This window comes from Dioscorea cayenensis, chromosome 10, assembly GCF_009730915.1.
Source record: "Dioscorea cayenensis subsp. rotundata cultivar TDr96_F1 chromosome 10, TDr96_F1_v2_PseudoChromosome.rev07_lg8_w22 25.fasta, whole genome shotgun sequence".
NCBI classification, from domain to species: Eukaryota; Viridiplantae; Streptophyta; class Magnoliopsida; order Dioscoreales; family Dioscoreaceae; genus Dioscorea; species Dioscorea cayenensis.
Window position 1 is genome coordinate 11362556 of NC_052480.1, and position 25904 is coordinate 11388459.

Consider the following 25904-nt stretch of genomic DNA (forward strand, 5'->3'; position numbering starts at 1 on the left):
TTCAATTCTCAAAAGTAAAAAAAAGAAAAGAAAAAGAGAACAAGTAAAGGAGAAGGTAAGGCAATCGATAAAGATGGGGTACCTGGATATATTTCCGCCTAGGACAATCATTTAAAGTGCAAGAAACCTCTATTATGCTTCCTAATTAATGCAATAGTGAGTCATGGAAATCCATAATTGTATAATACCAAATCTAAGGTCAACCATGCCTAACTCTATACATGTCCCGGAGGAGAAATTGAACAATCTCAACAACTGACACTCATATAGAATTGCAATGAGCTCTAGGGATTCCAAATCATAAACCGTATTCCTATGTATAGACCTAACTCTTTGGTACAGGTGAAAGATCCCTAGCCACAATTAAGCAATAGATGCTAAAATCACTTGAACGCTTCATTCTGTTGCACTCACAACTAAGCCCCAGCGGAAGGTCATCCCTTAGCCCATTAACTCTACTATGGCTGCAAAGAACTCTTGGAACATGGAAGTAGGATAGATCACACAGGAAGGGAAAGGGGACGCTCCGCTACCTCTCGACTCACCCTCTCAACCCTCACCAATCTAGCTTTGTCTAACTCTCATGGTGTGTTACTTACTCACAAGAGTTACCAAGAAGAACTCTCAACCCTAGTGTCACTCTAGGGGAGTAATCATACAATCAAGCATATAAGATTGGAACTCACAAAAAACATCAATTAATTAAAAGCATAATAAAGAGATTCAATGAAATGAATACATCCTAGGGTTCACAAACACCCAAGTACCCACAAGGGGTTTAGCTCTCCATGGAGCTAGATACAATCAATGAAATCGAATTTAAAAATAAAGCATCCATAGAAAACCCCTCATTAGTCGTGGCGATGGTCTTGTGGAGAGTTCTCTACTCATCGATAGGGTCCCTTTGTCCGACCTAGGATATGCCTCACCGGATCGGTGTCGAGCGAAATCTCTCCCACTAACCTTTTTCCCAAATGGCAAGCAATGTCAAAGCCGTAGAACCTCTCAAAGCCCAAGCCAATACCTCTCAAAAATCCTAGCCCATGCACTCTCTCAAGTTGGGGAAAAAGATGGAGAAAAAATCTTGAAATCGGGGCTCAAATCAGCTTTTAAAAAGGTGGAATCGAGATTTCACTCGCCCGTGTGAAGCGCCCATGTGGATTTTTCAAAGCGGGACTTGTGGAATTTCCACACGCCCGTGTGGATTCTCTGTTTTCCTATTTCCTCGGCCGGCTGTTTCTTGCGACAGTTTTGCTATAGTAGCCTACTATAGTGCTGGCCCGAAATACTCCCAAATCCATGCTTTTATCAAGGTAACGCAAACGGGCACACGTTTACATCATGGATCGCTTTGCTTATTCAATAACGGACATGTTGGTGGAGATCTTGTTCTATATGCACAAGTCGGAATGCTTGAGTGTGTGATAAGTGTCTAAATGTAGATGTTTTCATGTATATATCGTATTCACTTTGCATGTATTTTGTGAGGTTTGATGCCCATTTTGCACTTAATCATCTATTATTTGTTTTGTAGGGCATAAGGAAGTCATGGAGAACAAGAAGATATCGTTTGGGCAAAAAGAGAAGAAAATAGGAATTTCATACGACCACCATACTACCCAATATGGTGGCCGTATGCACTGTACCAGCGGATTGATTTGGAGTGTCTGCCTAGATTTCCATACTACCTAGTATGGGGGCCGTATGCACCACATATGGATCGCAAATCTTGGGTTTTTGGCTGGACCTTTTCTTGGCCGATTTTGGGGAGATCACTGGGGAGATTTTGGGACGACCTTAGGAAGGAGAAGAAGGGCAAGGAAGCTAGATGATCATTCAAGCCCAAGGTCCAAGATACTCAAGGCAAGAAGGCAACATCATTCAAGGGGAGATCTATCACGATTTGAAGGAAGGAGACCCGCGGCTAGAGGAAGCGTCATTTGGCACTACTTTGGAGGGGAAAGCATCATTCGGCACATTCTTTACCTACTCCTCCACCATTTCACCTAGGGAGTGTTATTTATGCTTTTGTTTCATGTTTTGCTTGTTTGTATTGCTTGTTGTGGGATGATGATACACTAGACCCACAAGGCCACTGGGTGTTGGTGAACCTTGGGGTGTTTTATAATGTATGTTGGATGATAACTTATTAACTCCATGCTGGGGTAATTTTGAGATTTAATCCATTGTTTTCATGCTATGTGCTACACTAAGGAGAAATCCGTAGCTCTTTTATGAGTGATGCATGTAGATGTGACTTGCTCGCATGTATTAGATCATGAATGGATTAGAAGGGGATACTTGTATCATCACGCCGAGAAATTGGGTGTTAGGTAGCCCTCCATGTAGGTTTAATCCGAAGAAGAGTAGGTTTAATCCTAAGTGAAATTTCCTCGTACTCAATGCAATCGTAGGAATGTAGATTTGGAAGAAATTCCTATCTATGCTCGTATGGGATTAGGGTTCAATTGCCGAGAAATTGGGGTTGTTCTAACTTGGAATCTCATGGTCCATTTTACCCTTGTATCTTTAGATGATCATCCATGTTGCATGATAACCCCTCAAGGGGATCCTCATCCATAGGCCTTTGCATCTCATTGATTTTCTTGCCTGCTTATTGCTTGTTCTCTCTAATTTGGTCATAACCTCATTTTAGCTTTAATTACATTTTGTAGAGTAAAAATCCATCACTTGAGATCTTAGGCTAGATAATAGCTCGAGAAGGAGTAATAGGAGATCCTTAGCCCCGTGGGATACGATCCTCGTGTCTTCACGCGAGGTATTACTTGGCGATCCCGTACACTTGCGGGGAAGCAATCAGTGTGACTGCCCTTGTGCCCTTCTAAATAGTTGTGATAACTCGAATACGAGGAGGTTGGCACACATTCCCACATCTTGAACCCGACCTATGTCTTCACGTTTGAACCTTAGCAAGATTTCCTCCAAATTGGTGCATTATGACACATATTGGCTTTTTTCTCTCATATTCGGCCTGACAACCCTACCTACATGAAAGTAACATAAATACACCCATATTAGCGTTAAAACTAGAGAAAAGTAATGCTCAACACAAGGAAAGAACACTTCACATTCTTATCGCACAAGCACTTATCACCTGCTACAGTATTTTGCTACAATGCCGGCCCGAAACACTCCCGAATCCATGCTTTCATCGAGGTAATGTAAACGGGCACACGTTTACATCGTAGATTGCTTTGCTTCTTCAATAACTGACATGTTGGTAGAGATCTTGCTAAACATGCACAAGCCGGAATGCTTGAATGTGACTGCCCATGTGCCCCTCCAAATCATTGTGCTAATTTAAATACGAGGAGGTTGGCACACATGCTCGCGTCTTGAACCCCACTTATGTCTTCGTGTTTGAATCTTCTCAAGATTTCCTCCAAATGGTGCATTCACGATCTACATTGTCTTCTTTCTCTAACATTCGGCTTCACAAGCCTATATGCAAGAAAACAACATAAATACACACATATTAGCGTTAAAACCCGATAAAAGTAATGCTCGTCATAAATAAAGAACACTTCGCATTCTTATCAAATAAGCACTTATCAATAAACCTTATTCCTATATATACCTTTTGGTCGAGTGAAAGACCCTAGTCATAATTAAGCCCAAGATACTATGGATTACTTCAACGATTCACTCTATTGCTTTCACTTAACTAAGCCAACGAGTTCATCTCTTAGCATTTCACTCTATTGTGACCGTAATGAACTCTTGGAACATGGAGGTAGGATAAATCACACCGGAGGTGAAAGGGGACGCTCCGCTACTTCTCGACTCACCCTCTCAACTCTCTGTAACCTAGCATTGTCTAACCCTCATAGTGTGTCACTCATCCACAAAGGCTATCAAGATGGATTCTCAACCGTAGTGTTACTCTAAGGGAAAATAAACTAAAAAAAAAGCATTCAAGATTGGAACTCAATTAAAGACATCAATTAAAGGAAGCATAATAAAAGGTCATTGAAACAATAGCATTCTAGGGTTTACAAGTCCATGTACACTCTAAGGGATTAGCTCTCCATGGAGCACAATACAATCAACAATGAAATCAAAAGTAAAGATATGCAATCCATGAATAAAATCCCTCGGAGTTCGTGTCGATGGTCTTGTAGAGTGGTTGCGTCTTCTCCAAAGGTTCCCTTGTCAAGCCTAGGACACACCTCGCCGAATCGGTGCCGATGAAAACTCCCCAATAACTCTCTTTCAAAAGAACGTGGTGTCGAAGGCAATCAAACCACTGCATAAGCCTTGCCAAAGCCCCTCTAAACCCTAGCCGCAAACCTCTCCAAAGTTGGGGAAACGATGGAGAAAGGATGAAAGAAGGATCCCCAAATCGGTACAAGTCGCGGCTTTATATAGAGATGGAATCGGGAATCCACACGGGCGTGCGGAATTCCCACACGGCTTTGTGCATCTGCAGGAATCTCATTTTCTATGGCCTGTGAACAGTAACTGCTATGTCAAATTGTTACAGTGATTTGCTACAATAACTTGCTACATTACTCTGGCAAAAACACTCCCGAATCCACACTTTTCATCAAGGCAACATAGACGGGCACACGTCTATGCCATATATCGCGTCGCATCTTCAATAAAGGATAACATTGACAAAGATCTTGCTAGCATTACACAAGTCAGAATACGCAAGTGTGACTGCCTTTGTTTCCCTCTGCCCTCGAATGCCAACGAGTATACTTGTATTAAGGCATTTCATTTGTATTATACATTCTTATTTAGAAGGTATTTATTTTGATGTTCATATAAATCTTGTGATGGCATTATAATTAGTTTTGAATATCATAGTCCATGTGTATTAAGTTAAATTTTCTACTCTTTGTGGGATAAAGAGAAGAGCACTAGAAGAGTTTGGTACTTATACACTTAAACAGTTCGCAAATCATAGAATCTTTAATTGGGCGTTAAAGGTTCGTAAGGATTTGTATGACATATACTTTGACAAAGAGTGCTAGTTGAACACTATGGAATAGTGGGAGCATATGTCATAAATACATCATTGGGAATTGGTGTATTCGAACATGACTCGCAACAATCCAATCACATGGGTTTTAATCTTTGACAGTCAATGATTGGGATTGTTGGTTATGATCATATGAGTGAACCTTAGACCTAAGATATATGATCACAATGTACTTGTGACATCTAGTTTGTTACTAGAGTTGTTAGGCTCAGTTCACCTTTTGGTAGGGTTGACCTCGAGATGCGACTATGTCGGGCAGGTAGCAGATGTGAGTCATCACCAAGAAGGAATTCGTTCTCTCAGAAGTAAACGAGTCAGTATCTTATGCGACTATAAGTATGTGAGATTAGAAGACCTTGGCCAAGGCAGTCAAACTAATCGTGTGAGACATGAAGGGTAGTTTGGTAATCTCACCCCACTATAGTTATTTGCAAATGATCGAGTTCAGTGAGTTTGACAATTACCATGGCTCTCACTCGGTTGGGATACAAGAATGAAAGGTTTATACACATATGGTAATCATAATAGGAAAGGTTCGTAATGATCTACTCATTCGTGTTCAATTGGGCTACGAGTGGGGCCACGGGGCTGGCTAAGTGTTACCCACATCCTTTGCTATCCTCCCATTGCCAATCGAAATGAACCTAGGGAGTCAAGCTTAAAGGGATAAAGAATCAATCTCGTTTTGAGTACAGAGGTAAAATTGTCAATTTATAATTTTACTTCATGGGATGAGTGAACTTGTAAATTGATCTAGGGTTTTTGTCTTAAGTTTAAATTGATTTAAATTCGATGGAGTGGAATAGATAATCCAAATTATGAGGACTCAAAGATAAAAGTGGTTTTAGTTAGATTAGGACTCATATTTCTAATAGAACTTCTATGGTAATGTTTATCATATTATGGAGGTTCATATTTTGAATAGGACTTCATAATTGAATGATGTTTATCATGTTATGAAGGTTCATATTTCGGATAGAACCCATAATTGAATAATGTTTATCATGTTTTATGAAGTTTCTATAAATATAACTCCTCTCCAACTATAGAATTGACTCAATTAATTTTCTAGTGAGAAAATCCCCTAGCTCTTTCTTCCTCTCTAACCCTAGCTGCTATTTGGAGAAGAAGAGGAGATTGTCTCTTAATTCCAACGTGTGATCTAGAGGCGTGGAACTTTCGTTTGGCGCTAGGAGATCTACGACAATCCGAGAAATAAGTTCGGCGCATCAAAAGAAATAAAATCATCAAGAGGTGATTTTCTAGGCCTTTTAATTAAGTTACGGTGCTCATTAAAACAATTAGAATATATATCGCAAATATATTATTGCTTCCGCATGCCCTTTTAATGTTATTTGATTTTTACGATATTACCGAACACCTCCAAGCCATGTAATCACTCGAGCACATGGAGGTTGACACAAATTCACATATCATCGAGCACAACATGTGTTTTTACGTTTGTTCTCTCCAAGATTTCATCAACAAAGTGCCATCGCAATCTACTGTGGCTTCCTTCCACTATATTTGGCTCCACAACCCTACATGCACAAAATTAACACAAATACACATGTATTAGAGCTAAAATCTGATAAAAGTAATGCTCATCATCAGAAAAGAATACATTGTATTACTCATACACAAGCACTTATCATCTAACCCTCATGGTATGTCACTCATCCACAAGGATTACCAAGATGGATTCTCAACCCTAGTGTCACTCTAAGGGAAAATCACATCAACAAGCATTCAAGATTAGAACTCAATTAAAAGATCAATTAAAGGAAACATAATAAAAGTTCAATTAAACAAAGTGATCCTTGGATTTACAAGTCCAAGCACCAACTAGGGGTTTAGCTCTCCATGAACAAAATACAATCAATGATGTAATCAAATGAAAAAGCATGCAATCCATAAGTATAACCCCCACGTATTCCGTGTCTATGGTCTTGCGGAGTTACCTCATCTTCCCCAAGGGTTCCCTTGTCATGCCTAGGGCACACATCATCGAATCGGTGCCAATAAAAGCTCCCCCAATAACTATCTTCCAAAGGAACATGGTGTTGAAGGCCGTAGAACCACTACAAAAACCTTGGCAAAGCCTCTATAAACCCTAGTATCAAGTGCCTTCAAAGTTGGGGAAAAGATGAGAATAAGATCCTCTAAAACGTATATAGGGGCTGGGATCGGGCATCCACACGGGCGTGTGGAAATGGAATTTCCACACACCCTTGTGAATTTCCAGAAGTCTATTTCCTGCGAGTTATGAACAATAACTGCTACAGTACTTTGCTAAAATAGTCCTAAATCTATACTTTTCATCGAGGCCACATGAATGGGCACACATCCATGCGATAGATCGTGTTGCGTCATCCATAAGAATCACATTGATGAAGATCTTGCTAGTAGCACACAAGTCAGAACACATGAGTGTGACTACCTTTGTGCCCCTCCAAGATTTCATCAACATAATGCATCCATGATCTACTTTTGGTTCCTTTCTTCCATAATTGTCTCCATAATCCTACATGCACAAAAGAACACAAATACACATGCACAAGTAATAAAATCTGAGAAATGTAATGCTCAATGTAAGAAAAGAATACTTCATATTGCTAATACACAAGCACTTATCATAATACCTCTCACACAAGCACGAAAGGGTCGTATTCCCTCGGCCCAAGAATCTATTCTTACTTCCTCTTCACGTGATGTCAAGCTTATAGGTTAGAGTGGTGTTCTAAACTATAAGAAAATAGAAAGAACTCTAAATAAGTGTCTACAGTTGAGGCAAATCGGGGATAGAAATCAAGGCATGAAGGTGGTTATGGATGTGGGTCCCCATAGGGCTACTAAAGTGAAAGGATGTTATAACTGTCATGCAATTGATGGTTTGGACCAAGATATTCCTAAGATTGGTCAACTTGATGGTCATGGTAATACACCCATAATCAAGTATGAGTATTGATATGGAATTTCTTCCGACCAAATCATCCTATGATTGCAATACAAGTAGGGAATCCTCTAATTAGGACTTAAACACAAACTAATTCCAACCCTAATATTGGAGGGGCGCAAAATACCCGATGGTCACTGTGTATTTGTACATCGATCTCTTACAAGTTAGGTGTGTCCAGTACAAGGGTGATAGTCACGCAACTGTGCACAACCTAGATATCAACATACAGAGTTCTCATGCATATCAATACATCAAAGTATACAAAGCAAGGATCACAACACACCAAAATGCAATAAAATAGATCAAAGCATCCAATCTACACAAGTTTACCCTAAGGTTCACCAACACCCATTGACCTTGGGGTTTAGTTGTTCATACTAAGAAAATACATGATCAAGTTCATAAAACAAATAAATAAGCAACAAAGAACTCTCTTAAGTGATGAAAGCTAAGAGACAACAAACTTCCAACAATACCACCAAGGGGGTGGCTTCCTTGCCTTCTACAAGCTTTAATAATGGGAGATGATGCCGGATCTTGCCTCATCCTTTGATTTCCTTGTCTAAAATGTCTTCTTGAACATTCTCTACCCTAGATTTGGATGATAGAGAGTAATGATGGATGTTGCAGAAGAAGATATGGAAGGAGCTCCTCAAAAAGCCCAAGAACCTCCTTTTAAACACTCTCGAGATGGCTTCATGGCATTGTTCACTGGCATGAACGGGGCCGTAAGAGTCTCTAGAATTTGCCAAAATATTCATGAAGTGAAACAGTAAAATGCTACAATAAAACCGTCCATTCTTCATCCGATTCACTTGCATGTTCACGGCCATTAGGAAACCCATCAACAAAACCTGAGACTTTGAGTTTACCAAGTTCTTCTTGCTACAATAAGTGCTGCAGTGCTGCTAGAGTACACAGGGATCTAAAATACCATTTTTGGTGTCATTTTTCTTTTCTTTTGCGTTGTCGAGCTCACTTGGATATCCTCAAGACCTGAAACATGAATAAGACCAATTAAACCACACAAGCGGCAACAAATCATTGATTTATACATAAATAATATGACATGAATACATATAGAATACAAACATTTAGGCATTTATCAGCTAGTTGCATTCTCCAGTGTAGTGCCTGATGGAAGGGATGACTCACTATCAGACCTATTGTTTGACTTTTCATCCGTGTCCTTACCCCGCTCTAATGGCTGCTCAGTGGTTGTCGCGGTGAGGATCCATTTGGAGCTGTGGGGCAATACCATCCTTATCAGTCATAGGGTATCTATCCCTAGGTAAATAATACCATCCACGATCTCTTGGCCTTAGAGCCGATCTCCCAGCCCCATACCAATAAAATTTGCTAATGTGTAGCTAATGTGGTCGGGTGAGGCTCAACTATACTAAACAAAAATAAGAGCTCCTATCGGCTCACCACTCTGGTGTTGTTGCCTCACCTTATAAAAGATCATGCGATGATAGCGTGCACATACATGAGACTTGGCTAGGTAAGGAATAAGGCCTTGGTGAGGCTTGGCTAGGTAATGAATTGTTAACCATCTATACGAATGTAGGCTTAAGCTTGAAATTGTTTGCTATAAATGGTATGCTCACTATACTTGACTGAGAACCATCAAGAGTGGGACGAGTATAATTTGAAAGGGTCCTCAGTCAGTTCCCTTGATATACCATAGTGTCTATTGCTATCCCTCTACACTCACTGTCAAATATTCTATCTCATTCAATAAAGTTGTTCTTAATCTGGTTCCAATCACCCTTTCTATACTGCTCTCACCTTTTGCCAATCTTGTTGTCTTGTCTTAGGTGGCATACACTGAATTCAAAGAGAAGAAAAGAAATCAGAAAGAACAAAGATAAACAAAATTAAAAAATAAGAAAGAAAAGAAATAGCTAATGTAACAGAAATCAAGTGTTACTAATGTCACTAATCTTCCATGCTAACGGCGCCAAAAACATGATAGGGAATTCAAGTGTTACTAATATCACTTGAATTCCCTAATTTCACTAATCTTAATAATAATGTGCATAAAGAAAAGTGTTTGTTCATAGTGAAGAAAGTAAATAATAGTAATAGCCCTAATTCTGAAAAATAGCTGAAGTGATGAAGTGATATGTGTGTGAACAAAAGAAAACAAAAGCTAGAAAATACTGTAAAAAGCAAGAAGAAAGTCAGAAGAAAAAACAATGTCTTGGCATAGCATCCCTCTAGGGTTACAAAGTATAGGACAAAGGTTGTCTAGGTTTACAATCCTATTTGAATTGAGAGGTTCTAGAATTATACTAAACCCTGATTTCTCAGGTTAATAGTAACTGAATAAGTACAGAGCTGATACAAACATCCACGCAATCGTATTAACACTCTATGAAACGTCACTATGAGCTAATAACAATCTATTATGTAGATAATCTCCCTTGAAGAGAGTGATTACCCCTAATCCAAAAACAGAGCAGAGATACAATTTCTCCTACAACCCACTCGACATGACTGTATAAAGTGTGTAGATTACCATTAACTCACTCGGGACAATTGGAGGAAGAGTCCCCAAAGTACCCTATACTTAGGCTTACTCACAATTCCCTCTAATCACTGCATACCTATGCTAGGTGGGTATTTCTACTCATCACAAACCACATCAAGTATTAGAATAGTAACAAACCATTGTTTGGTTAGAAAGAATGTGATTGAGGAATTGAAAAAAGTATGAAAGAGAAATGTGATAAATTTCCTTTTATATCCTTTACTATAAATAATAATTAAATTAACTAGATTATATAATAATTTAAAATTTGTAATTATTATCCATTTTTAAGTATCATATTTAAATATATAAATAAAATAATTCATGTAACTATTAAAAACAAATTGTTAAAATTAATTATTTTTAATTGAATAAATCCCTTTAATTAGTATCCATTTTAATTATTATATTTAAATATTTAAATAAAATATTTTATATAACTACTAACATGTTTAAATAATTTACATCAATTATTCCAAACAAGGGTAAAAATGTCATTTTCTACACAAAGAATGAGACTCTCCTCAATTTTTAAGGGACAAAGATTCATCTATAACAAGGAATTTTATTATGTTATGAAAATAATATTCACTCCTTTGCTGTAATCAAACAAAGACCAACAATGAATAGTAAAAGGATTACTATGCTAATAGTAATGATTCCTTTGATCCAAACGCACTATTAGTACAGTTTTATTTTCTTCATCTTGCTTTCTTGATACTTTTGATTCTCGGGTTGTTACCACAATTTTTGTCAACTTCATTTGAGAATATTATAGAGGGATGAGGATTTTTTTCCATACTAAAGACCAATCATCATCCAACACTAGTAACAATTTCTTCCCTTGTAGTTCGTTTTTGCGTAAACACTCTACAACGTTGCAACACCACTATCAGGATGAGATTCACTTTGCAATCAGCATTGGCATTGGGCTCTATAATTAATTTTCTCAGAATCTCTAGTTCTCTATCTCGGCAACAAATTTTACTCACATTAATTGAAGATGTTGTCACTCTTGGAATTTAATTTGAATGTTGCAGTACCACCCCAAAGGTATCATCATCTTTTTTTCCCCAACTCCATAGAAACCCTTATCTTGCTAATAACAAAACTGAGATGTTCATTAATACAATTTAATTTTCCAATAACCACTCTAATATTAGTAATCATAGTGTCATCTTCACAAGAAATTCTATATAGCTCACTAATTTTTAACAGAATAAACTTAAGAGACAATGAGTCCTAGTTGACAAAAAGGTAATATAAAAGCAAAGAAAATTAATTAACCTTGCAACTTCAATGGCTTTGTTGGTGAAGTCCAAGGTTTTTTAACTCTAGAGTGGTTAGTTGAAGCTGTAGTTTCATAATCATTATTCATCTTCTCCACTTGTTCTTCTAGCTTGAGATACTCAAATTCATCATTATGGTCCTCTGCTTATAAAGTGCTTCTTTGAGTTGTTTGTAGAAATAGAGCACACTCTCATCTTGCTTGTGCAATAACTTGGCCACCCGAAGAGTTGCCTTGATTTTCTAACTCACATCTCACCAAAGCACACAACACCAATTGATTTTTATTCTTAAGGTTTGATTATGATGATGGTTTGTGGTCTTTTATATTAAAAAATTAAGGAATGTTTAAAAACATCTCAATAAAAGATTTAAAATTTTTCAATTTTGGATAGCTATAGTTATATATAATTTTTTAAAAATTTAAATGATTTTTAGGGTAAAACTAAAATTAATGGTAAAATAGTCTTACTTTACTACTAAGTCTCTTGCATATGGTTAGGTTTCAGAGAAGGCCTGAAATAAAATACTAAAACCCAACTAAGGGTATAAGTGTTTATTGACCTTTTGACTGGGCTCCATGCATGCGCGCATTGCTTATTCTCTTAAATAGCAACACTTGTCACCTATTTATTAAAAATAAATAAACAAATAAATCATACTATTAAAGTAGTTGCTAAACTAAACTTTTATTTTGATGTTTGTCATTTTTTTTTTCCCATAAAGGTCAATTTTCTAGGTATTTAACTAACTTTAATTTGTGGTCGGGCGAATCACAACATTTACTTTTCGCTAATACGGATAATGACATAATTGTAGCCATCCCCAGTGTTGTTATATAAAGTTTACGCCTACTATGTTTGTCAAAACCTTTTTTTTTTATATTTAGTGACACACCCCTTGCGTGTGACCCGCAAATGCACGGGTTTGTCAAAGTAATAAATCCAAGGTGAGTGGGTTATCGTATCCACAGGGAATAGTGATTAGAAACACAAACATTGCTACTTAACTAAGTGAAAATAAAACAATAGTGGTGTGGACAAAATCAATGTGAACTAAACTAAAGAAAATAAGAAAGAGAAAGGAGAACACAAGTAAATAATAGGAGAGGCAGTCGACAGAAAATGAGGTACCCAGACATTGCTCACCCTAGGATAAATGCTTCAAGTGAAAGACCAATCATTATGTCTCCTAATTGATGCTTAATGAGTCTTGGAAATCCCAAAAACACACGATCCCAAACCTAAGATCAATCGTGACTATCCCTACACTATTCCTCGGTAGAGAAATCACTCAGTCTCGACGCCTCACACTGTACAATGTTGCATGAAGCTCTACGGACTCCAACTGATAAACCCTATTTCTATATGTAGATCTAACCCTTTGGTCTAGGCGAAAGACCCCTGGTTACAATTAAGCCCCAGATACTTCAACGCTTCACTCTATTGCTCATGCAACTAAGCCCCAGAGGAGTTTGTCTCTTCGCACTTCACTCTATTGTGACCGCAAAGAACTCTAGGAACATGGAGGTAGGATAAATCACACCGGAGGGTAAAGGGGATGATCCACAACCTCTCAACTCACCTTCTCAATCCTCTTCAATCTAGCATTGTCTAGCCTTCATGGTGTATCACTCATCAATAGAGGCTACGAAGATGGACTCTCAACTCTAGTGTCACTCTAAAGAAAAATCAACTCAACAAGCATTCAAGATTGGAACTCAATTAAAGACATCAATTAAATAAAGCATAATAAAAGGTCAATGAAACAATAGCATCCTAGTGTTTACAAGTCCAAGTACCTTCTAAGGGTTTAGCTCTCCATGGAGCACAATACAATCAATAATGAAATCAAACATAAAGATATGCAATCCATAAATAAAATCCTCTCGGTAGTCGTGTCGATGGTCTTGTGGAGTGGTCGAGTCTTCTCCAAAGGTCCCTTCGTCAAGCCTAGGGAACACCTCGCCAGATCGATTCCGACAAAAGCTACCCAAAATAACTCTCTTCCAAATGAATGTGGTGTTGAAGGCCATCAAACCTCTCCAAAAACTTAGCCTAAGCCTCTCTAAACCCTAGCGGTGGGCGCCTGCAAAGATAGGCGAAAGATGGAGAAAGGATGCAAAAAGGATCCCTAAATCGGTACAAGTCACGACTTTGAATTGGACTAGAATTGGGAATCCACAGGGGCATGTGGAATTTCCGCATGCTGGTGTGAATTTGTAGAACTTGATTTTCGAGCGGCCTATGAACAGTAACTCCTACAGTGATTTACTGAACTTGGAATTTCCACACTTAAGCTTTTGCTTGTCCTCAAGCAAAAATAAAACATTGAAGTATAGAAGAAGGAAACATTGAAAGTGCTTGGCCTTAGGTTTACCAAAGCATGCAAGGAGAGCATTCTATAAGTAAGGAAAATTTCAACACTAAATATGAAAAATCAATGCTCTAGCTAAAAACTTGAATTAAAAAGGTTAACACCAAAAAATCGTGTAAGTGTGTGTAAAGTCACTCAAGTTAACCCAAAGTATACTCCTCAATGTTCAAAGTATAAGGGACTTATTTATCTACAAAACACAACACAAAGAGATGGTAGTAGCTTCACACAACTTCTAGGGTAGCACTTTCCGAAGCGGCCGCTAAGGTGGCTTTCACACTTTCGAGGTGGTAGCTCTTTCTACCAGGGCGATAGCTTTCACTCATTCCATGAGATAGATCTTTTTCTCATTAGGGTATAACTAGTATCCGACTTATAAGAGTAGCTCCATACATCATAGGTGGTAGCTCTTTCTACCCCAATGCATAACCGACAAGTATAACATTTTTTTCAGCAAAAATAAACATAAGAAACAAAACTAACTAGTCCACTAAACATCGAACTCGAGTTTCCAAAAATTCCTAAAAATCCAAGTAAAAACTAGAGCATGAAAACATTCAATGTAAAAAAAATTCTCCTAAACTCAAGAATACACTCATTGTAACTAAGGTGAACTGCCATTGGCTACTTGAGCATGTATGTTCAGTCAAAACTAATGTAAAGGACATGTGTAATGTGAACTCCCCCCCACACTTAAGATGTACACTACCCTCAATGTACGCATGCAGGTACAATAAAAAGTATAACACTCAAAATTATGTGTGGAAGTGGGCAATTGAAATAATACTCCCCTGAATTCCTTGTGGTACATTTGATGGAGCTAAGTTCCTTGGGAGTTGAGCTCCAACGGATTGTGGAGCACACACGGCCTTGTGTAAAACACATTGACCGTGTTTATGACTAGTCCTCAATTTTCATGCTGACAAGACCATCTGCACTCATACACGAGGGGGTTCAATGAAGCTCAACAAAACAAAATAAACTCGAGTACATAAAGATGAAGCAATGAAAAACAACTCAAGACAACAAAAATAAAAGATCAACTTAGAAGGAAGATCCTTTCTGAGGTATATAAGTGAAAAATACAATACTAAAATGAAATATGAAAACATAAAGAAATAAAAAAATGACGCATCAAGTGTTGATGTCATGCTCAGTCTCCTTTGCTGCTACTACTGGTGGTGACGATGCTGAAATTGGTGGATCGACTATTGCTGGTGAAGGCTGAGGGGTCCTCGGTCTCAGAACAAACGGTGAGGCAACGTCTCTCTCAAATAATTGTTGTAAACTGTCTAGACATGCCATCACCTCAGCATGGTGCGTGGCCTGTGTCACGTGAACCTCATCAATCTTAGTCTGTAACACCCTTATAGCACTATCGAGCCTCTAGAATTGATCATAGGATTGAGATGGAGAGAACATATGCACTAAAGGCGGCTCTAAACACAGCTCTTGTGTGGCCGGTGGTGCGTCGTTCTCCATCGGCTTTGGTTGCGGCTCTGGAGCAAGCTGAGACCCCTCTGCTGTGTCATCTCTATCCTCGGCTATCTCTGGGGCAGGCATAATCAAAACATACACTCCAAGCCCATGTCTGCACACTAACCCCATCAGTCTCATCGTATCTAGGCCAAGAAAGGAGGGAGCGATCATCTTCTCAGCCCCACGGATAGCATCTAATAGACCCATCCCCATGATGAGTCTAGTGATGTACGGGTTAGAGAATAATACACCTTGACAACGCCCCTTGGGTGTGACTCGCAAGTGCACGGGGTTATCGAAGTAATAATCCCAAGTGAATGGGTATCGTATCCACAGGGAGTAACGGAATAAAAATACTTAAATTGCTTCTTAACCAAGTGAAGATGAATAAAGATTGTGTTGACGAGATGTAATGTAAACAAGAGAAAAAGAGATAAGAAAGAGAAGCACAAGTAAGTAAGAGATAAGACAATCGATATAAATGGGGTACTCGGATATTGTTCCGCCTAGGACAATCGTTTCAAGTGTAAAACAAACTAATATGCTTCTTAACTAATGCATTAATGAGTCATGGAGATCCTTCAATACACGGTCCTAAATCTAAGGTCAACCGTGACTAATTCTATACTATGTCCCGGTAGAGAAATTGAACAATCTCAACACCTCACACTGGTATAGAATTGTATGGAGTTCTACGGATTCTAAGTGATAAACCCTCTTCCTAGATGTTGACCTAATCCTTTGGTCCAGGTGAGAGGTCCCTAGTCACAATTAAGCCTAGGTGCTAAAATCACTTCAACGCTTAACTCCGTTGCATTTGCAACTAAGCCCCAATGGAGGGTCATCCCCTAGCCTGTTCACTCTGCTATGACCGCAAAGAACTCGAGGAAATGGAGGTAGGATAAATCACACCAAAGGGGAAAGGGGACTCTCTGCTACCTCTTGACACACCCTCTCAACCTTCTCCAATCTAGCTTTGTCTAATTCTCGTGGTGTGTCACTCACTCACAAGGGTTACCAATACGAACTCTCAACCCTAGTGTCACTCTATGGGAGTATTCAATCAATCAAGCATTCAAGATTGGAACTCAATTAAAACAATAATTAATAAAAAGCATAATAAAGGTTTAATAAAACAAATACATCCTAGGGCTCACAAATCGAAGTACCCACTAGGGGGTTTAGCTCTCCATGGAGCTAGTTACAATCAACAATGAAATTGAATGTAAAAAACAAGTAATCCATAGAAAAACCCTAAGTACGATGGTCTTGTGGAGCTGCCTCATCTTCTCCAATGGTCCCCTTGTCGTACTGTCCCTGATGTCATATATACTCTAGGACAATGTGCCCTAGATGAATCGGTGTGCTCTGAACCATCGAGTATAGGTACAACAGCTCCTACCAGCTCAAAACGCTAATTCTATCACCATGGCCATTTACCGACCTGCTCAGAATGGCATGTAAATATCGGTACGCAAGTTGAGAAAAGCACGTGGCCTTCGACAGCCCTGGCTCATACTGTCCCTGACCACACAATACTCTGTACGCTCTCTACGGGGCCAAGTCTCCTGGGTAATCTGTAGGTAACTGGGCATACTCCTCAGTGTCGGTAAATGCCTCATCGTACAAGCCGAGCCGAATGAAAACTGAGAAATGCTCATGCTATGGTGATGCCCAAATGCTCGAAACTGAATGCCGTCAAGGCTGTTGAATCTTGCATAAGATCTATCAAACTCAAATGATGATAGGACCTCAAGTGTAAGTGCACGAATGGCTGGCTCCTTATTCAACAGTAACTACCTCCAATCACCCACTGAAATGAGATCCTCGACCTCGTCTGCTAACTCATCTCCCTGCTGTATATTCCTTAGTATACTAGTGTCTAGGAGGTGAGATTGTCCAAATCTCACCCTCGGTAACCGTTCAAAAGGCACTTGATGCTCTGGAATAGCAAATCTCATACTTTCTAGCTCATGGGATGACTCACGAGGCCGTTTATCAGCTTGCTTCTTTGACCGAGGTGCCATAACTGCAAAATTTGAAGGAAAATTGATCAAACAAGCCCATAAAGTAGTACTACATAAATCCCCACGGTCGTGTGGAATTTCCACACGCCCGGGTGGATCCACGGGGCATGAAATCCGCACGGCCGCGCCTCACAAAGCCAAAAATACACCGTTTTATTATTTCTAACTTTGTTCTAAGCATGCATAACTCTTCTAATTGTAGAAACGAAGCAACATTAATTAGTTTCTTTGATTAAAATCAAGAATTGGAAAAGAAAAGAAGGAAATAGGGCTTACCAATGAGTTGAACGTTAAAACTTGGAATCGGCCAAAAAACTAGTGAAAATCCTTCTAAAATGATGGTACGGTGTCGGGAAAGAGTGCGAATGTGCTCTCAGACTAGTTAGGAGTGTGAGAATGAAGAGATACGACAATACTTTAAAAGAAACTCGCACCTCTTGATGTTCTGTTCATCCGCAAGGGCGTATAGAAATTACCCACGCCCGTGCGCCTCCATAGGAGAAAGTCATAGGGGCAGACGCATGCCGCTGTGTGCTCTCGAGAAAGCACTCCTCTGTCTCTAAACGCAACCGCACCGGCGTGCGAAAATTACCCATGCTAGTGCGCCGAACCCACAATGGGAGACGCACGCCCCTGTGGCTTCCCTATCCATCCGAGAAAATCATCTAAGTGTGATCCACGCCCGTGCGGAAATTACCCACGGGTGTGGACCTTCACACGCCCAACTCACAAGGGCAAACGTATGCCCCTATGTATTCTCAGGATGGAGGAGAGCTTTTCTGTAGAGATCCACATGGGCGTGTAGAAAATACCCATGCCTGTGCATTTATCACAGGATCACTAATAGGGGCGAGTCCACGCCCCTGTGTGCTCTCAAGAAAAATTTCTAAGTCTCTTCAGGAAGACGCACGCCCGCGCAAAAATTACCCACGGGCGTGCGGATGTCACTAAGGTCACCCACAGGGGCGCGCCCACGCCCCTGTGGCTTTTCTGGATGAGCTCACAGTGGATATCCACGGGCATGTTGAAATTCCACACACCTGTGTGTTTTCTCTGGATGGCTTAGAAAACTCTGCAGGCTCTGCAGAAAATTCCTGATCATGTATACACAGTCAGAGCCTGCCCTACTATGCTAAATAATCCAGCAAAATCATGCGAAATTAGCGACAAGACCAAAAACTTCGCCAAAACACCTTAAAGCACACGATGACACCAAAAATCCACAAGAAAAATTCACAACAATGCATCAAATCATATGGACACCAACACTCAACGTCTTATTCATGCAAACAGCTAGGAAAATAGTAAATGCTTGGGTTGCCTCCCATGAAGCACTTGTTTAACATCACTAAGCTTGACGTACCTTGTCTTACCTCACGGGGGCTCATAGATGAAGGTTTTCCTCTTACCCATAACTTAAAAGCATAATGAGCAAAGTCTCTTGAAGATAAAAGGGGAATTATCGGGCCTGGTGCCACTTAACAAGGGTTCATCCACCTTGTTCGATTCTTGCGCATCCCCAACAGCCTTGGGGCGTTTCTTGTGACGTCTCCTCACCCTCTTCATCTTCCATTGCACCTTCTTCATGATCCCCGGGTTAGATGGTACTTGCTCCTCTAGACCAAGCATCATTACTTCCTTATTATCCACCTCTTGGTCTAGTAACCCTTCGTATGGGTCCGGATTAAACATCTCCTGCACATATTCATCAATTATCTCATCAGTAATGTCAAGAAAATACAAAGTATAATCAAAGTTAAGAGAATGTCGCATGGCTTCGGTGAGGCGGTATATGAGCTTATCATATCCAACCCTCAGTGTCAACTCCCCGCCGTCCATGTTGATCAAAGCCTTGGAAGTGCACAAGAATGGCCTCCCAAGTATCAAAGGAACTTCCGCATCCTCATCGACGTCCTACACTATGAGTTTACAGGAAATATGTACTTGTCAACCTTGACAAGCACGTCTTTAATGATGCCCCATGGACGTCTCATCGTTCGGTCTACCAATTGCAATGTCATCCGAGTGGGCCTAGGCTATCCCAAGTCTAGCTTCTTAAAGAAAGAATATGGCATGACATTGATACTGGCCCCTGAGTCCGCCAATGCCATCTCTTCACCCAAATTGACAATGTTGCACGGAATGATGAAGCTTCTTGGGTCTTTCTTCTTGTTTGGCATATTCTTTTACAAGACCGCTGAGTAAGAGGCATCTAAAATCATGGAGGCACTCTCCTGCAACTTCCTTTAGTTGGTTAACAAGGCTTTCAAGAAATTTGTATACCTAGGCATTTGGGATAATGCCTCAACAAAGGGAATATTTATGTGTAGTTGCTTGAGCAAACCAAGAAAGTTCTTGTAGTTCATCCGCTTGATCATTCTTTAATCTAGAGGGATAAGGGATTCTTGGCTTGTAAGGTGGTGGTGCCACCTCCTTCTCCTTGGATGCTCCCTCCTCAAACCCTATGACCTCGGGTGCTTCTACATTGGTCTTCTCACTCAGAAGCATACCCTCAACCTCACGACCACTTCTCAAAGTGATCGCCTTCACATGTTCTCTCGGATTGGTGTCAGTGTTACTTGGCAAGCTTCCTTGTGTCTCTCCAGTAGAGACTTCACTATTTACCCCACTTGATTCTCTAGGTTGTACAATAAAGCGGTGTTGTTGTGAAGTGTAGCCTCGACTGTTTGAAACTGTGTATCCGATGATTGCACAAATCTAGTTAAGGCCTTCTCTAAATCGGTCATCCGGGTCTCCAAGCCTGAAACTCTATTCTCCATGTTCTGGGCTTGTTGCTGTTGGAAACCCTGTGATGCCATGTCCTTTTGTTGCCCTTGGTTGCTCCATGAAAAGTTGGGATGACTCTTCCAACCTGGATTGTAGGTGTTGCTATATGAATTATCTTGGTTCCTCATTGCATTACCCACAAAGTCAACTTTTTCCACCGAAAATGCAACACCAATGGAGATCGGGCATTCGGAAGGAGCATGTCCTCCACCGCACCCGGTACAAGTAGTTACGGCCACCACTCTATTAGAAGTTAGAAGGTCTAACTTCTTACTCAATGATTACACTTGGGCTGCCAAAGAAGTGACTGCATCTATTTTATGGAGCCCGACAACCTTTTTCCTTTCCCGAGCACTCCACTGATAACTGTTCATGTCCATGTCTTCTATTAATTGTCGTGCTTCTTTTGTGGTTTTACTCCCCATTGCACATTCTATGGCGGCATCTAGCAATTGCCTTGTACTCGGATTAAACCTATTATAGAAATTCTGAATAATCATCCATTCGGGAAATCCGTGTTGTGGGCACCTCCGCAAAAGATCCTTGAAGCGCTCCCATGTCTCAAACAATGATTCCAATTCCATCTGCACAAACGACGATATCTCATTCGGGAAAAGCTTCGACCATCTCATTTAAAATCATGATAGATGCTTTTGGGAAGGAATGAAGCCACTGCTTGGCTCTTCCCTTGAGAGAAAATGGGAAAGCCCTAAATCTAATAGCATCATCTGATACACCGTTAATCTTTAGCATATCACAAACTTCCGAGTAGTCCTTTATGCGACTTTTTTGGATCCTTATTGGGCAAACCATTGAACTACGCCGGCTTTAGCTCAAAGTTCAAAAACATAATCGGGGGTCGCACAATACTCTATTATGTGCCCAAAACTGAGGGCCTAACATAATCAAAAAGTGTTCTCTATTGCTCATTCTGTTCTACCATATTATCTGACCGTTTAACTTCAATTTCAACTTGATTGGACGGTTCTTGTACATGTTCTTTACCCCTTCTTCTGAGTCTACGTGCAAGTTCAAAATCACCTTCAACTAGTACCGAAGGATTCCCTCGGGTCATAACCTAGAGCTGCAATAAAAGAAAGAAAACAAATCAGAACGATGATAGAATAAGAAGATGTGAAATAGAGTAAATGAATGAATAGCTAATATAGCAAAGTACAAAGTATATCTAAACGGTTACTCCCCGACAACGGAGCCAAAAACTTGACAATGCCCTTGCATGTGACCCGCAAGTGCACGGGTTTGTCGAAGTAATAATCCCAAGTGAATGGGTATCGTATCCACAGGAAGTAGGAGAGTAAAAATACTTCAATTGCTTCTTAACAAAGTGAAGATGAATAATGATTGTGTTGACAAGATGTAATGTAAACAAGAATAAAAGAAATAAGAAAGTGAAGCACAAGTAAGTGAGAGATAAGGCAATCGATATAAATGGGGTACTCGGATATTGTTCCGCCTAGGACAATCGTTTCAAGTGCAAAACCAACTAATATGCTTCTTATCTAATGCATTAATGAGTCGTGGAGATCCTTCAATACACAGTCCCAAATCTAAGGTCAACCATGACTAATTCTATACTATGTCTCGGTGGAGAAATCGAACAATCTTAACACCTCACACTGGTATAAAATTGTATGGAGTTCTAGGGATTCCAAGTGATAAACCCTCTTCCTAGATGTAGACCTAATTGTTTTGTCCAGGTGAGAGGTCCCTAGTCACAATTAAGCCTAGGTGATAAAATCACTTTAACTTTCACTCCGTTGTCTTTACAACTAAGCCCCAGCCTGTTCACACTACTATGACCACAAAGAACTCGAGGAAATGGAGGTAGGATAATTCACACTGGACGAGAAAGGGGGTTTGATAAACGCCTAAATGTACGTATTTTATACGTATTGATCTTGTATTATTTGTGTATATCTTGATGAATTGATACCCGTTTGAGTATAAATTTGTTCTTTTGGTGTTGCAGAGCATAAATGTGCCGAATGTAGCTCAAAAATGCAAATTGGATGAATTCAACACCGAAAACGGCATTTTTGGGGTCCCAGCACTGTAGCGTTAATGTAGCTGATCACTATTTATGCTGCGGGCATTTGGCTGTGAGCGTCACGGGCTCCATGTGCCCGCATGGGTGCCCGTGAGGTTTGCTGGAATTTCACAACCCTCGGTACTATAGCAAATCACTGTAGCAACGGCATGTTTTCTGGGCATTTGGCTGTGAGCTTCACGGGCTCCATGCGCCCGCATGGATGCCCGCATGGACTGACGGGATATAAATGAAACAGATTTTTCTAGGGCAAGCGGAGGAGTTTTTGGGGAGAGTTCTTGGAGCCGATTTTCACCAGTCTTTAGGAGGCAAGATCACACATTTTGGAGAAGGGAAATCAAAGGGAGAAGCTCGGTTTTGGCTAGATCTTCATCGGTCTCTTCTTTGGGAGTTTGTAGACGACGAGGGAAGCCGCCCCCATCGCGGCGTCCATGGAAGCATTTCCGCCTAGCTTGGCTTGTCTTCCTACTTCTATTGTTTGAGGGTGTTTTCTTATGCCATTTGTAGTTGTTTTCATGGACTTGTTGCTTGTATTTGTTTGCATGGACGAGTAGACCCCAAGGTCACCGGATGCCGGTGAACCTTGGGGTGAACTTGTGTATTTGGATGATTTAATTTTGTCTATTGCAATTGTTGTGTATTTGTGATTCATTCTTGGTGCATTTGATGTGTTGCTCGACATGAGAACTCTGTAAAACCAACCGCTAGGGTTGTACTTGGTAGCGTGACCATCGCCCTTGTACTAGACACACCAAGTTTGGAAGGGATTCATGTACGAATACGCCGTGACCATCGGGTATTCTGCACTCTCCACCATTAGGGCTAGACCAAGTTGTGTTCCGGCCCCTAATTAGGGATTTCCCACTTGTTAATGCAATCGTATGAGGATTTGATCGAAGAAATTCGTGTCAATACTTATACCGGATTAGGGGTTAATTGCCGTGACCATCGGGTTGATCTAATTTAGGAAATCTCTAGGTCCAAACCTTCAATTGCATGACATTCTTAGCATCCTTTGCACTTTAGTAGCCCCTAGGGAATCCGCATCCGTGACCATTTCTTTCCCCTGATTTTATACCCCTACCTTATCATAGACTCCATTTGTAGTTCTTTTATTTCAAGTAATAGATTAGAGAAACCCTTCGAATCATTCGGCTAGACAATACGCAAAGAGGAAGTAAGAGTAGATTCTTGGGCCCAGGGAATACGACCCTCTCGTGCTCGCACGAGGGGTATTACTTGACGACTCCGTGCACTTGCGGATCGCTCATCAAGTTTTTGGCGCCATTGCCGGGGAACCACAAGGAATACTCGGAAAACTTATAGTTTATTGATTTAGCCATTGTTTCTTTTATTTTGTTCATCTGCTTCTTTTTCTACATATATTTCCATTTCACTTGTTCTTATTTTATTTTATTATCTCGCACTTATATCCTGATTATTGGCTTTCAATATTGTGCAAGGTACCATCTTACGACACGTGCAAATCAAACAAATCTAGTAGAACCTGTCGACGAAATTGAGAGAACCTTGCATCAAAGATTGAGAGAGGTGGCTGAGAGTTCAGAACATCTAGGAACACGGGTTGAGATTAGTGAACCTTCAGTCATGGCAGAACCAAGGCGTACTTTGTCCGATTATGAAAGGCCCTCAGCTCATCTGGTGAGGAATTCAGTGTGCATGCTCCCACCATGCCGGCTAATAACTTTGAAATCAAAGCAAGCACAATTGGGATGGTCCAAAATTCCGTACAATTTGACGGGCTAGCTGATGAAGACCGCGATGCGCATTTGTCTCGCTTCCTCCAAATTTGTTCCACCTTCAAGATTAACTCAGTGTCTGATGATGCGATAAGATTGAGATTATTCCCATTCAGTATAAGGGGAACAGCATATAGATGGCTAACGTCATTGGCACCGGGGTCGATCACTACTTGGAAGGAAATGGTGGACAAATTTCTTGCGAGGTATTTCCCACCAAGCAAAGCCGCTAAATTGAGGCAAGAGATTTCCGCATTCCGGCAAGGGGACTCTGAGACACTTTTTGAAGCACATGAGAGATTCAAGGATCTCCTACGCAAGTGTTACCATCATGGCTTTTCCTCGTCGATGAGGATCCAGATGCTTTGCAATGGCCTGAATTATGCAACCAGACAGCTCATCGATGCTGCAGCAGGGGGGTCATTCACTAGTAAAACCCCTGAGGATGCTGAAATCTTGATTGAAAACATGGCAAGTAATGAGTGTCATTGGTCTACTAGGCAAAAACCCCCTAAGGCAGCTGGAATTTATGAGATAAATGATAACACTGCGCTAGCCGCCAAGGTTGAGGCCCTAACAAAGAGATTTGATCAGTTTGTGTTGGGTACGAGCTCAAATTCTGGTGCAGTTTTGTCTTGCGAGACTTGTGGGGCCAGGAATGCTACTGTTCAGTGCCCAATTTCAATAGCCTCAGAAGCCCCAGTTGAGACAGTTGATTATGTTGGGGGAGCTCCCAGAGGCCCGGGGAATCCTTATGGAAACACATATAATCCGGGATGGAGGAATCACCCAAATTTTTCTTGGGGTCAACAACAACAACATCGGCCCCCGCAGCCACAGGGACTTCCACCTCAACCTCTTCAGCAGCCCGAGAAGAAGTTCACTACTGAAGATGTGTTAGCGAGATTTATGATCAGTACCGAGGCAAAATTTGTGAACATCAACAATCAATTCGCTGGAGTGAACACTATTTTGAGGAATGTTCAGGCCTCCATTCAATCATTGGAAAACCAGGTTGGGCAACTTGCTAGGGCAAATTCGGAGCGCCCACCGGGTAGCTTACCTAGTAATACTGAAAATAATCCGAGGGAGCATTTGAAAGCCGTCACTCTCACGAGCGGGAAACTGGTGGAAGCACAAGCCGAGGAGGGCTCAAGCACTATAGAGAATGGGGTAGCCATACAGGAAGACCCTAAGCCATCTGAGAGTGAAGTTGAAGGAAGAAAGGAAAAGCAAGATGAGGAAACCCTTCAACTACCAACACCAAGGGTGCCAGAGTACAAGCTGGTCATTCCCTATCCGGCTAGGTTAAAGCAAGATAAAGAAGAGGCTCAATTCAAGAAATTCCTTAATGTATTCAAGCAGTTGCACATAAACATCCCTCTTGTTGAAGCGTTAACTCAAATGCCCAAGTATGCAAAGTTTATGAAAGACCTGCTGACTAACAAGAGAAAGTTGGAGGAATTAGAAACAGTTGCATTAGCACGGAACTGCTCTACGGTAATTCAGAGGAAGCTCCCTAAGAAATTAACTGATCCCGAGAGTTTCATTATTCCGTGTGTGATTGGGGAAGGCATGCAAGAAAAGGCCTTGGCAGATTCGGGGCCAAGCATCAAT

At 40.6% G+C, this 25904-nt stretch overlaps 1 protein-coding gene and 1 non-coding gene across 2 annotated transcripts in view; both read left to right on the forward strand.

Annotated features, from left to right (window-relative positions):
- The first annotated feature begins 20969 nt into the window (after positions 1-20969).
- LOC120271371 lies at positions 20970-21074 on the forward strand. Its single transcript, XR_005539983.1, has one exon. It is a non-coding gene; the product is annotated as a small nucleolar RNA R71 (small nucleolar RNA).
- A 3561-nt stretch (positions 21075-24635) lies between these two features.
- LOC120270298 overlaps positions 24636-25904 on the forward strand; it is a 6210-nt gene continuing 4941 nt past the window's right edge. Inside the window, exon 1 of the mRNA XM_039277314.1 lies at positions 24636-25699. Within this exon, the coding sequence (XP_039133248.1) occupies positions 24636-25699 (1064 nt within the window). The remainder of the gene's footprint in view (positions 25700-25904) is intronic.